This window comes from Nannospalax galili, unplaced genomic scaffold (genome assembly GCF_000622305.1).
Source record: "Nannospalax galili isolate Female #2095 unplaced genomic scaffold, S.galili_v1.0 scaffold597, whole genome shotgun sequence".
NCBI lineage: Eukaryota > Metazoa > Chordata > Mammalia > Rodentia > Spalacidae > Nannospalax > Nannospalax galili.
In genome coordinates this window covers 313,168-326,284 of record NW_008339519.1, presented here as the reverse complement: position 1 = coordinate 326,284, position 13,117 = coordinate 313,168, and the positions used below count along the sequence as shown (strand labels likewise).

General features: G+C 41.2%; 1 protein-coding gene across 6 annotated transcripts in view; it reads left to right on the top strand.

The window, feature by feature from the left end:
- The window catches only part of Tpd52l1 (TPD52 like 1), a 100,879-nt gene extending 95,086 nt beyond the window's left edge, over positions 1–5,793 (top strand). For all 6 annotated transcript variants that reach the window (XM_029564098.1, XM_017798466.2, XM_008834256.3 and 3 more), the window contains one exon: positions 5,209–5,793. In XM_029564098.1, coding sequence (XP_029419958.1) covers positions 5,209–5,218 — 10 coding nt within the window. In that variant the 3' untranslated portion in view covers positions 5,219–5,793. The remainder of the gene's footprint in view (positions 1–5,208) is intronic.
- Positions 5,794–13,117: the final 7,324 nt, after the last annotated feature.

Below are 13,117 nucleotides of genomic sequence, written 5' to 3'. Positions count from 1 at the left end.
ATTTAAATGTGAATGAAGATTCTATAACACCTCACAGCTTTTCTGGTTTGGCCTATGATGTGTTATAATGCCATCCAGTACCATCAGCCCTCTGGACTTATTTACTAATTTCACATACTGAACACAGTGCAGTATGGTGATCACAGAGGAAAAAATTAAGCAAAGTCACAAAATACATTATTTTCCAGTAATGCATGTGATCCATGGGCATCAATGGAAACTATTCTCATTCCAGTAGGTATTCAAAACTTCACTGTTGGGACTCAGTGGTTAAGAACACTGATTGTTCTTGCAGAAGACCCAGGTTTGAATCCCAGCACCCACATGGTAGCTAACAACTGTCCATAACTCCAGGGGATCTGACAGCCTCTCTGACCTCTGCGGGCATTGCATGACACGGGTTCACTTACCTACATGCAGGCAATACACGCATACACATAAAATAAGAATAATAAATAAAATTAAAAAAAATAAAAACTTCAGTGTTTAAGCATAAATGTTAGTTAACAGAGGAAAGGAAATGATCAAAAGCAAAATAAGTCTTGAGTTTAAAGGCATTATTGTAAATTAGGAAAACTCATTGAAAATCTGTTATTAAGAGTATTCTTTTAGAAGCTGCCACCTGAAGTGATGTAATTACATCTTGATATAATCTGTATCCTGAATACAGTCCATTCCTGTATTTGCCTATTACTAGGGATCTTTAACTAGATTGGAATAATGATGATTCAGTTGCCTCCATACCCTCACCATGCCATTCTTACTGGTGCTACCTAGGAGTGTCCACCAGGGTGTACATTATTCCTAACTACTGTCCCAGGTGCTCCCGATGATTTGGACATGAAAGTCTTTCTTAGTCTGATCCATGGTCTATGTTAACAGGCCTGCGATCGGGTGTGGAAGGCTCAAGAATAAAATTATCACTCAGTGCTTACCACACCTTCATCGGTTTCACTCCCTGGCAGTGTCTCATTGTGAGATTTCAGTAACTGTCAGCCTCTTCTCTTCTGGGGTATTCAAGGATCAGTAGCAGCCATTAAATCACCCTGTAGGGGATTGTTTTAAGGAAGAACATGCAGTGTTGTGGACATGTCTCTTTCTAGAACATCTGATATCAAAACGAAAGGCTCAAAACTCTTGAGCCATTTTTTCAACCCATGGATTTCAGCCTCACATCACCTCAGAAGTACAGATTCTGCTGCTTGTTAGATAAGTTCTGACAAAGGAGAAGTTGTACTTCTTAGGTTTCTTTAGAAGAAGGAGATACGGAGAAGCCAAAGAAGAATAAAGAACAACCTATTTTCATTTGCTTTTAGGCAACTGGTAAGCCTGTGTTTGATACACAATCTCAGCCTCTCACTATTCTCTCACAGGGATGGAAGGCACACCGCCAACCTCCTCCATCAGACAGGCACAGCTCATCGGATGTGCCGTCAGGACCTCCTGAAAGCAGATTCTGTGCTTGCTGGATTGTCCATGAGTTTGACAAGACTCATGTTCCCTCACAGTCACAGTCTAATCCTCTTTTTCTGCTCACCCAAGCAATGGAGAATTTGTTAATTATGCTTTGCATAAAGCCTCCTACTTCTTCAACAGTTACAAATTTCTCATTCAATCCCTGCTGCCCAGACTAAACAATAGATTATTAAGCTCCTTTTCCTATGCTTTACCTGCTGTGGTTTACTTTCATGTCCTAAAACGCCAAAGCTTCTGTGTCGTTCTCCACCTGTGGGTTGTGAGGCTGTTTTCTCTTGAGAAAATAGATTGAGATTCAGGAAGGATGAGTGGAAGTCCCTGTAGACCTCTGTCTTGCACTTCTTCTTATATATCCTGCATTAAGCTTGGTTTTTAAAGCCGTGTCAGGGATTCATGATTACATTTATGATCTATGAGAAGAAAAAAACTTCTCTTATGAAGTGAGGCCCCCTCATGCCATCTCCTCGTGCAATCCGACACAGCCCATAGGGCATCGTACCAAAGCAGGGCATTTTCTTTTATGTTCAATTCAATAAAGAGCATAATATTCCATGAGAAACTTTCCAGTTCCTCATAATCATGTCACCTGTACAGCCAAGTAGTATGCTTGTTATTTCATCCCCCCAAAACAGGCAGATGCAGAACCAGCTCCTAAAAGCACATTTGGTATCACTAGCCATGTTCTGCTTTATCACAAACACTGGCATCCCTGCTGCCCACTCTTCCTCCATATCAAGCAGGCCATATTTTTAGTGCACCTGCTTTTTGATGAATACATTACATAGTCTGAATCAAAACCTTTAGAAAACAAAGAGATTAGATTATACCGCTAGCTGTTTTGTTGTCTTCTCAGTCAGCTATTTTATTATAGAGATTAGGAAGCCTAAGTCAGCAGTTAAGATGAAATTTTCTGCAAAGAACAATTGTAATTTGGGCGCACAAAGTGACAGATCCTTGGATGAGAGAAGGGTAGAAGAGGTTTATTGTTTGTGTCTTTTCTTAAGCTGTCTGCAGCCCAAAGTCGCACACAGTGCGTACACAGTAAACACACGTGGTTAGGAAATCTCTCTATTCTACTTGTTTGCCAAACTACTTTCTTTTAAAAAATCTCCTTTTTACTGTTTGAATTTGAGAAAATAGAAAACTAGAAGCAACAAAGTTTAAAAGAAAACATTAATAATTAGAATTCACTTTATATAATACTGTGTGATTTCTATTATTAGAGAATGTGAATTTAAAAAAAAATCCTAAAGGATTTGGAACAGCTAACACAGTAGATTACACTATATTAAACTTACTTGTTTCTCTCAGGAAATAAACAAACATAGTGAAAAATTACACAGCTGAATGTGTTCTTGTCTACCCTGCCTCTTCTCAGCGCTAAGAGAAGAAAATGTAGCAATTGAAGCTTTGTGCAGAAGTCCATAAATTAAGAACATTGAACCAGCTGGTCACCTACTTTTGGATTATATATAAGCTAAATGTGGCTTTACATCTTAATGGTTGAAAATTACAAAAGAATATTTTGTCATGTGTGAAAAGTAAATTACATGAAATTCAAATTCTATTGTGCATACCTCATCAAACCATGCTGTTTACTTACATAGTATGATCTAAGACTGATCATTTTCTACAAAAGCTGATTTATGTATTTATATATCATCAAGATTATGTGGTCCCAGGCTGGAGAGATGCTCAGCAGTTAAGAGCACTGGCTGCTCTTGCAGAGGACCAAGTTGAACTCCCAGCACCCACATGGCAGCTAACAACTGTCCATAGCTCCAGTTCCAGGGAATCTGACACCCTCTTCTGACCTCCTCTGACATTGAAAGAGACAAGTGCACTTACATACATGTAGGCAATACACTCATACACATAAAATAGCACTGATTGCTCTTGCAGAGGATCTGGGTTTGATTCCCAGCACCCACATGGTGGCTGTGAACCATCCTTAACTCCAGTTCCAGGGGAATCTGACCTCTGCAGCATTGCACGACATGGATGCACTCACATACATGCAGGCAATACATTCATATGCTTAAAATAAAAATAATAAATAAAATATTTTTTAAAAGATTATATGGTCCCAAGGCTAAAATATTTACTCTTTGGAAGCTATGGCAGGAGGATCAGGAGTTCAGCTTCAGCTATAGAGAGTTACAGGCCAGGGTAGGGTATAATAAAAAGGGAGGAGGGTGTTTCTGATCTAAGCAATGTCAATTTAGTAACTGAATTTAAAGTTCAAAAGGACTTGATGGCAGTTGAAGATATTTTGAACGAATGAACTACTTTTAAACCCTGGTAAAGTTCTTAAAGGTCAGGCCAAGTAGATACATACCTTTCCATGTTGAGTACGTACCTACATCATTTTGGTAACAGTGGGTCACCAAACAGCGATAACAGCATTATCTATTCGTAACTCCTTTTTTTCTTGGTATTTTTACACACTGTAGATGGTTAAGGGAAGACCAATGTGACTACTCAGGCTTTTATTAAATATTTTGCATTATTAAATATTCATTTGAAGAGTTTTTAATGAAGAATCATTCAAAATATTTAAGCATATTTTTAAAATGTTACTTGACTTCTTTTTGTTTCTATTTAGTCAATTACAAGGACACAAGAGAGATCTCCCTTACAGCATTTTAAGGGATTTTTTTCACTTGCCTAGAGAGATGTGAAATTCCTAGTGCTCAGGACTTGATCTGTCTCAAGCTCTCAAAGCACAGGTCAGAAATCTGGATCCATTGAGTTACTCTTCCTTGTCAAGAGACAGTTTTCAGGCCAGGTGTGGTGACACTACTCTGGAGGTTGAGGCTGGAAAAATATTGACTTCAAGGCCATCCTGGGCTACATAGCAAGATTCTTCCAAAACAAACAAACAAACAAACAAACAACAAACAAAAAGCCCAAACAACCCAAGGGGCTAAGGAAGTCCCTAAGTAGGTAAAGTGCTTCTGGTCTTGCAAGCACAATGACCAGTTTAATCCTAACAATCATGTAAAAAAAAAAAAAAAGCAAGGTGTGGTGCCACACACAATTTGAACAGTGGGGCAGTCCCTGCAGCTCTCTGGCCTACGTTCCAAGCCATTGAGAAATCCTGTCTCAAAAAAAAAAAGAAGAAATGGATGGCACATGAGGAAGGATAGCTGAGCTGAGGTTGTCCTCTGGCCTCCATATGTATCCACATACATGTACATGCACATCTGCGCATACACATGTACCCACACAAACATTTTTCAGAAGTTAGGCTCGTCCTACTCCCCTACTAGGCCTCAAATAGAAAACCTAAGTTTAAGTCACATAAGGATGTCTATACATTTGTAAAACTGGGAGAACTAATCTAAAATCCAGTTCCATGTTGATTGAGTCAGTTATCTGGGTGAATAGGGCAGATGTTGCACATCTACAAATTGGATTATGTTCCTACAAGGATTAGACTCTCACCTGTAGAAGAGATAAAGGGAATCACGCTAAACTTGTGGGAAATTAAAGTTTGTAATACTATCCTAGAACCATTATGAATGACATTCTGGAACACCTCTAGAGAAAACTAACTTCTCCACTTAACTTTATGTGCCTCTGAAGAAAAAGTTATTTCTGAATTTATTTATTTATTTAAATATGTTTTATTTCTGAATTTAAAAGTTATCAAACGTTTGACATTCTTATAAAAAATTACAAAATGTTACTAAATAACTAACTGAATTTTTGTCTGCCTGCTTGTTTCAGACGAAAGTAGGTGGGGCGAACCACAGTGGAGGCAGTTTTGAGGAGGTCCTCAACTCCACAGCCCAGGCCAGGTCCCAGAGCGCCTTGGGAGGCCCCCGGCAGACCAAGGGTGAGGAGCCACAGTGCTAGGTGCAGCCAGCCTGTGGCCGATGTCCAACCCATCTCTGCCTGCCTTTCTCCAGATATGAAGACCAAGATCCCGCTGAAGAACTGAAGTTTTGATATTGTTATCAAATGGCCTCTCTATTTGTATTTGTGTAGAGGATGGACCACATGACCACGCTGCAGCATTCAGATTGTCCTCTTTTTAAATGGCCAAACTGGAGCAGGCCCACAGTTGGTTGTAACTCTTGTCTGTGTAACTCAATGTATATTTCCCAAACAGGTACCTTCATTCTTAGCTTTGGTTTTTGCTTAGCCTCCATAGCAATGTGCATGTCCCTGAAGGCCGAGTCAACAGGAGCTCTTTAGGACTGTCTCCAACAGCAGGATGACAACTCCCTGCAAATTTCATCAAACCCCTTGTGATCGCTCACCTACATCAATTATGTATGTTTATTTGAGTAATTAAAATAATTCACTTAATGACTGGATTCCTTATTTCTTTAGTTCTTCAGAGCTGCTGATGACTTAAAGTTGGTAGATACAATTCTCCAAGTGCAATTTTAAACCAACATCTAACTTAATGAAAAGAATAGACAGAACTTATGAAGATAATAATCACCTTAGCTACCCAAGGATGCTAGGCAATCTCCAACTCTAAAATTCTCTCAAGTCTGCCTAGAAGAGTCAGATAAGGGATACTGGAAGAAAGAATCACTAGAAAATGGGACAGGCTGGGCTTAGAACACTTTTCAGTTTATACTTTGTTCGCATGTATAAAAATGCAGCTGACTTTCTGCAGCCACTTTGACCTTTTACATTGCATGTTTCTCTTTTCTTCTCAATGGAAACCTACTTGTTGTTTGGTAGCAGCGATATAACCCAAGGCATATTTGTGAAATGCACACTGAAGAGACTTACTAACTAAAAAAATTCATAGTTAAAAAACCCACACAATGCACTGAGATAAAACTCAGTTGGCAGAGTGCTTGTCTAGGATGCACAGAGTGCTGAGTCGGATCCCCAGTACTGCACAAACATGGTGTTGTGGTCCACACTTGTAATTCCAGAAATCGGGAGGAGGAAGCAGGAAAATAAGAAGTTCTAGGTCATCTTCAACCACATAGTGGGTTCAAGGCCAGTCTGGGCTACATGAAATCTTCTCTCAAACTAATAACATACACATAAGCCAGCTGTGTTGGCACATGCTTATCATCTCAGTGATCCAGAAACTAAGGTAAGAGAATGGGGAGTTCAAGGCCAGGCTAAATAACAAGATCTTGACAAAACAATAAACAAAAAACATAAATAGAAATATACTGTATCTATATCTCTATATACGTGACATAGTGAAATGAAGCTAATCTGAACATTTCTGTTCAAATTAATGGAGCATGACAATTTTTTCGGTCCATACATATAATTGAAAATGAAGCTGGTTGAGGGCCACATGATCTGCTGAGGTCTGACACCTCAGCAGATGGAACTCTTGGGGCTGTATGGTTGATCACAGTGGACTGATACAGGTTTAACTCATCCTCTGGCAGGAAACCAACTCTGTCTAGTTGGCATGCAGGCAGTGCCAACTCCCTAACCATAGCATAAACTGCACAGTTTTTCTGCCCCCAATCTCTTTCCAGTCACTTTTTTGAACTCTTTACCTCCTTTTTAAAAAAGTATTTTATTATTTTTATGTGTATGTGTGTATTGCCTGCATGTAGGTAAGTGCACCCGTGTCATGTAATGCCTTTGGAGAACAGAAGAGGCTGTCAGATCCCCCTGGAACTGGAGTTATGGACAGTTGTTAGCTGCCATGTGGGTGCTGGGAAACAAACAAACAAACCACATTCAGCACACTAAATCGTATCAGATAAAACAGTATATGGTACTATAAACAAACCTTCGCCAACTGACTTCTATACACAGTTGTCTCAGCCTTACAATCTTAAAACAGTATAAAGTTGGATAGAAAACCATTCAGGAGAACTAATACATTAAAGTTTCTAATACATGGTAGATATTTGTTTTATAACATTGATCAAAATTCTAATTTCATCAATTTTGTTTATATATATATATATATTCATCCCAGTACTGATAGGGAGTTCAAGGTCATCTGTGGCTACATGGTGAAAGTGAGGTCAGCCAGGGATATATGAGTCCCCCCTTTTCAAAACAAAACAAAAACACTTCTCTTTTGACATTTCCAACACCTCTGAAGGCTTTTTATTATTTCTCCTGATCTGAGAGTGATCAATTCCATGGTATGAGTAGCCTTGCACACTGTCACGTTTGTAAGGCACAGCTCTCCAAATGGAAGAATCAGAGCAGCCATTTGTAGGTGGGCTGTCATGGTGATTTGAGGTGGGGTGCTCAGGTTTGGTCTCAGCCTTATCAGGCAGGAGTGGCCTGTTTCTCCCTGGCTTTGCATCCTAATCTGAATGCCTGTTGAGCTTCCCACTGATAACCAGCTGTGCTCAGCTTGTAGTAAAGTGTTTCACTAGCACTAATGAATATTTGCACACCATGGACAGACGGTAATTAATCAAAATAATTTCAAGTCAACACTACTTATAGAAAAGGCTACCTCAACAAACACACTGTATTCAGTCACCAGAAATTGTGTGTGTCTGTGTGTTATGTACGTATGAGTACACAATCTTGAGCACTTTCCACTTAGTTGAGACAGGATCTCTGTTGTTTTTCTCCTGTGAATTCCAAGCTCGCTGGGCTTCTGGGGATTGCCCTGTGTCTGCCTCCCATCTCCCCACAGGACTGCTGGGATTACAGACCTTCCCACTATGAACCTCGCTTTTATATGAGTTCTAGGGACTTGAACTCAGGTCCTCATGCTTGTACGGCAAGCCCTTTTATGCAGTGAACCATCTCCTCACCCTTCATCCACCACAGATTGTAATGTGAATTGTGGTTATAAAATGAACTGGCTTTTAAAAGAAACAAGCCATTCTATAATTTCAACTTTACCACTTATTATTCATATTATGTTTCTGAGGCAGAGCCTTGCCGTGGCGTTGGGCTAGCAGTCAGTCCTGCTTCTACACTCAGCTATTTACCACTTTTCAAAATACTGTTGCTGTGATGGAAAATATTTGTAAATGTGTAATGCAACTTTATCTTACTACTCACACCTACTAAGAATATGACTACGGTAGGGCATGTCAGCAACCTGCACTTTACTCTGTCACACATTTTCTTAGAAGCTTGCTTTTTAACTCTGGAGAATAGAACTGCCTGTTTTATTATGGCTGCCATGTTTCCACACCATCCCATCCACAGTGGCCAATGTGAGGTCAAAACTGGGTATCAGTGCAGCTCTGACATCTTTGTTTATTGTCCCACAATTGTCCACCAACATGAAGCTTTTTGAACTTCACTATAAGATGAAGGCTACAGGCACACCTTTAATCCCAGCACTCGGGAGGCAGAGACAGGCAGATCTCTGTGAGTTCAAGGCCAGCCTGGTCTACATAGTAAGTTCCAGGACAGCTGGGGGAGACCCTGTCTCAAAAAAAAAGACCAAAAAAATAAAAAAGATGAAGGCTGCAAACTTCAACATCACCACCCTTGTGATGGTTAGCTTTGTCAATTTGGCACAACTTAGAGTCACCTGGGAAATCTCAATGAGGGATTGTCTACAATGAGTTAGCCTGTCTGCATGTGGGGGACTATTTTTTCAAGTTAAAATTGATTTGGAAGACCCAGCCTACTATGGGCAGCACTGTGGTGTCCCCCGTAGGTAGGTAGCAAGTATTTGAACACTTGGTCCCAGTTGGTGGCAGTTTGGGATGGGTTATGGAACCTTTAGGAGGTGTGTTCATGTTGGAGAGAGCACATCACTGGGCGCAGGTTTTGAGAGTATACAGCCTTACCTGCTTCTATTTAGGCTCTCTGTTTCCTGTCACTGCTTGAAGATCTGCATGCTCAGTTTCTGCTCCAGCCACCTCCTGCCATTCCCCTTTATCAACTTTCTGGAATCATAAGCCAAATCAACTCTTCCTTTTGTAAGCTGCCTTGGTCAGGGTGTTTTTATCATAGCAACTGAAAAGTAATTGATACAAGCACTATTCCCTAGGCTAGGGGGATCCTGAGCTCAATTTTAATGTGTTAAATCTGTCCCTGTGGTAGTGCTGCAAGCTGGTAGAACCTTCAGAAGGTAAAACCTAGTGGGAGATCCTGTCACTGTTGGCATGCCCTTAAAGGGGAATGTGAGGCTCATGGCCCTTCCTATTCACCTTCACCCCCCTGCTCATGACAGGAATGATTTTGCTCCACCATGCATTTCTGCCGTATGTTGCTGCCTGGACACAGTCCCAAAGCAATGGGGCCAATCAATCATGGACTCCAAAACCACTGGCTGAAATTAATCTTTCCTCTTTATAAGTCAATATAGTGACAGAAGGCTGTCTAATAGAAGTGTTGGAGTTAAAAGGTGACGATATAAAATTGTGAAGCAACTTCTTCAAACCTGGTGTTCAAATAAATAATATGTGAAAAAGTCTTACCTTTTATATTCTCTAAGATTGTTAAAATTCTTTTTTTAGAAAGTTAAAATTATGCTATTACTTAAAAATTTTTTACATTTTTTTTTGTGTGTGTATGTTTGTATATACATACTATGTTGTTCACATGGAGGTCAAAGGACAATTTGCTTGAGTCTGTTCTCTCAGTCTATCATGTGGGTCCCAGGAGTTAAACTCAGGTTCTCAGGCTTGGCAGCAGAGACCTTACTCACTGAGCCATCTCACTGGCCCTCATAACTACTTTTAATTCAAACCATAGATGGTTTTGTTTTTACCAAGGCAAACCAAAACTAATCATGAGTGCCTTACTCTGGTTTCTGTTGTTGATAAAAATAAAATATCTGAGGCTGGATACTTTATAAGAAAAAGAGGTTTATTTAAGTCCCAATTTTGGAGATTCAAGAACATCTGCCCAGTTCTGGTGATGGTCTCGCAGCCATGACAGAACCATATGTAGAAGAAATACTGTGGTGAGCCAACAAGTCAGAGAAATTCAAGGGCCAGGCTTTTTCATAGTAAATTCCTCTCAAGAGAATGCACTCCAAGACACCAGCATTAACCCTCCTTGAGAGCAATGTCCCCATGTACTAGATAGCTTCAGTTGTCTACTTGACACATGGGGAAGAGGTAACCTCAACCGAGGAATTTCCTCCAATGGACTGGACTGTGGCCATGTCTGTAGGGCATTTTCTTGATTGTTGGGTGATGTGGGAGGGCCCAGTCCACTGTGGATAGTGCCTTCTCTGGGCAGGTGGTCCTGTATTGCATAAGAAAGCAGGTTGAGCACAGGCCAGAGAAGCAAGCCAGTAAGCAGTGTTCTTCTATGGCCTGTGCTTCACTCCTGCCTCTGGGTTCCTGCCTTGAGTTCCCTTGGTGATGCACTATGACCTGGGAGATGTAAGATAAAAATAACCCTCTCCTCCCAAGTTGGTTTTGGTCCTGGCCATTTATCACAGCAATAGAAAGCAAACTAGGACAAAAAATTTGGTATCAAGAAGTAGGGTACTGCTGTGATGGACCTATCCATATTTGTCTGGGAGGATTGTAAAAGTTTTTGGAGCTTTGGACTGGAAAATTACTTGAAGCTCAGTGAGCTGTTATGTGAGAGCGTGGAGAAATGCAGGTGATGGTGGCCTGGCTTATGAAGTTTCAAAGGAACTGAAGACTATCAGGGCTGTGTGTGTGTTATTTTGAATAATCTGTGGTTTCTGGTCAGATGGGCCTAAAAAATCAGCTGTGAGGGGCTGGAGAGATGGCTCAATGTTTAAGAACACTTACTGTTCTTGCAGAAGACCCGGGTTCGAACCCCAGCACTCACATGGCAGCTAACAACTGTTCGTAACTCCAATTCCAAGGGATCCAACAGCCTCTTCTGTCCTCCACAAGAATTGCACTGTCCTACATGCAGGCAATACATGCATACGCATAAAATAAAAAGTTAAAAAAAAATCAGCTATGAGTAACAAGAGACCAACACCACTAAAATGAAACCTTTGCTTTACTGGGACAATTGGTGCTGGTTAGCTGGGGTTGAAAAATCAGCTGTGATTAAGAAGAGACCAGCATCAATGAGGCGAAATCTTCTGGGAAGTATTTCCTCAGGATCTGCACACTGAAGCTGTGGTCCAGAGGGGGTCTGAGGCTCCATCTCAAGCTGGAAAGAGGATTTGGTAATGTGTAAGTCTCCTACATGAAACTGGTTTGGAAGGCATGAAGGGGTCCTGGAGAGGAGCTGAGGCTTGGCACTATGAGAGGCCAGGAAAGGCCATTATGAAGGTGTGGCCTCAGCTGCAGTGAAGACTCCCACGGTTGAAGGGGTCACGGAGAGAATCTGAAGCTTTGCACCTGGAGTGGTCAGGAGACCCCACTGGTGAGGGTGTAGCCTCAGTTTCAGTATAGACTTCAGCATATTGGAGATCTCAGGACCAAGGGATGACCACCAAGGGCAGTGGCAGGTGTGAAGTGGAGCTGGCTTGAACCTATGAGGCTAGCTGTGTGTGCTGTGGATAGCAGAGCCAGAGAAGAGCTGCCCAAGCCCTCTGGAGCCCAAAAGATCATGAATGAATCTCAGATGTGCAACAACACTGAGCTATTCTGAAGGACTTTGGTTTTACTTAAGTGTACCCAGCTCTTCCTTCTTGAAATGAGTATTTTTAAATTATTTCAGATTTTATAGCAGCCCACAATTAGAAGACTTACAGTGTTATAATTTTTTAAAGACTGTGGGACTTTTCAGGTTGCACTATGTTTTATTATATAATATTGATATTAACATGAGATCTTGGGGATAAGGCATGTTTAGTAGTGATGTGTTGTGTGTCAAGTTGACAGGGGGTCAGCTGTGCTGGACAGCATCAGTTGTCAACTTGACACACCTGAGTAGAAGGGACCTCAATTAAGGAATTTCCTCCATTGGATTGGGCTGTGACCATGTCTGTGGGGCATTTTCTTGATTGCTGGGTAATGAGGGAGGGCTCAGCCCATTCGTGTGGTGCCACCTCTGGGCAGGTGGTCCTGTGTTGTATAAGAAAGCAGGCTGAGCACAGGCCAGAGAAGCAAGTCGGTAAGCAGCATACCTCCATGGCCTGGGCTTTAATTCCTGCCTCCAGGTTCCTGCCCTGACTCCCCTCGGTGATAAACTGTGACCTAGGAGATGTAAGATAAAATAAACCCTTTTCTTTTCAAGTTGGGTTTGTTCATGGTGCTTATCAAAGCAGTAGAAAGCAAACTAGGACACCCTGACAACAGTTACCGCACACTAATTCCCAGCTCTAAAGGTCTCACCACAACACTGAGGACCAAGTTTCTACTACTTGAACCTGGATGCGCATTCCATATCCAACCTAGACTCCCACTACTTGAATCTGGCCACACGTACTATATCCAGCCCAGCCTACCAGAACTTGAACCTGGACACACCCTCCATATCCACCCACAGCAGCAACTTTCCCATAAAAACCCTTGCTCCTCACTTTTAAATATGAAGACAGCAAGATTATGTACATAAAGAGGCTGAGTCCAGAGGATCCTCTTCATGATGTACTTTGGCAGTCACACGCCCCAAGGCACATTTCACTCCTACAAGGCTGTGAGATGAACTGACATTTTTCAAACACAAAGGCATGGTGAACTATGTCACAGCTGGTAAACTGGCAAGTCACAGGGGAAAGAGGTAGCTAGAAATTATTTTTTTGTTGTTGAATTTAACCCAAGAATAATGATTTACTCTGCATAGTAATTACAGGATTTGTTATTCAGAAGACCAA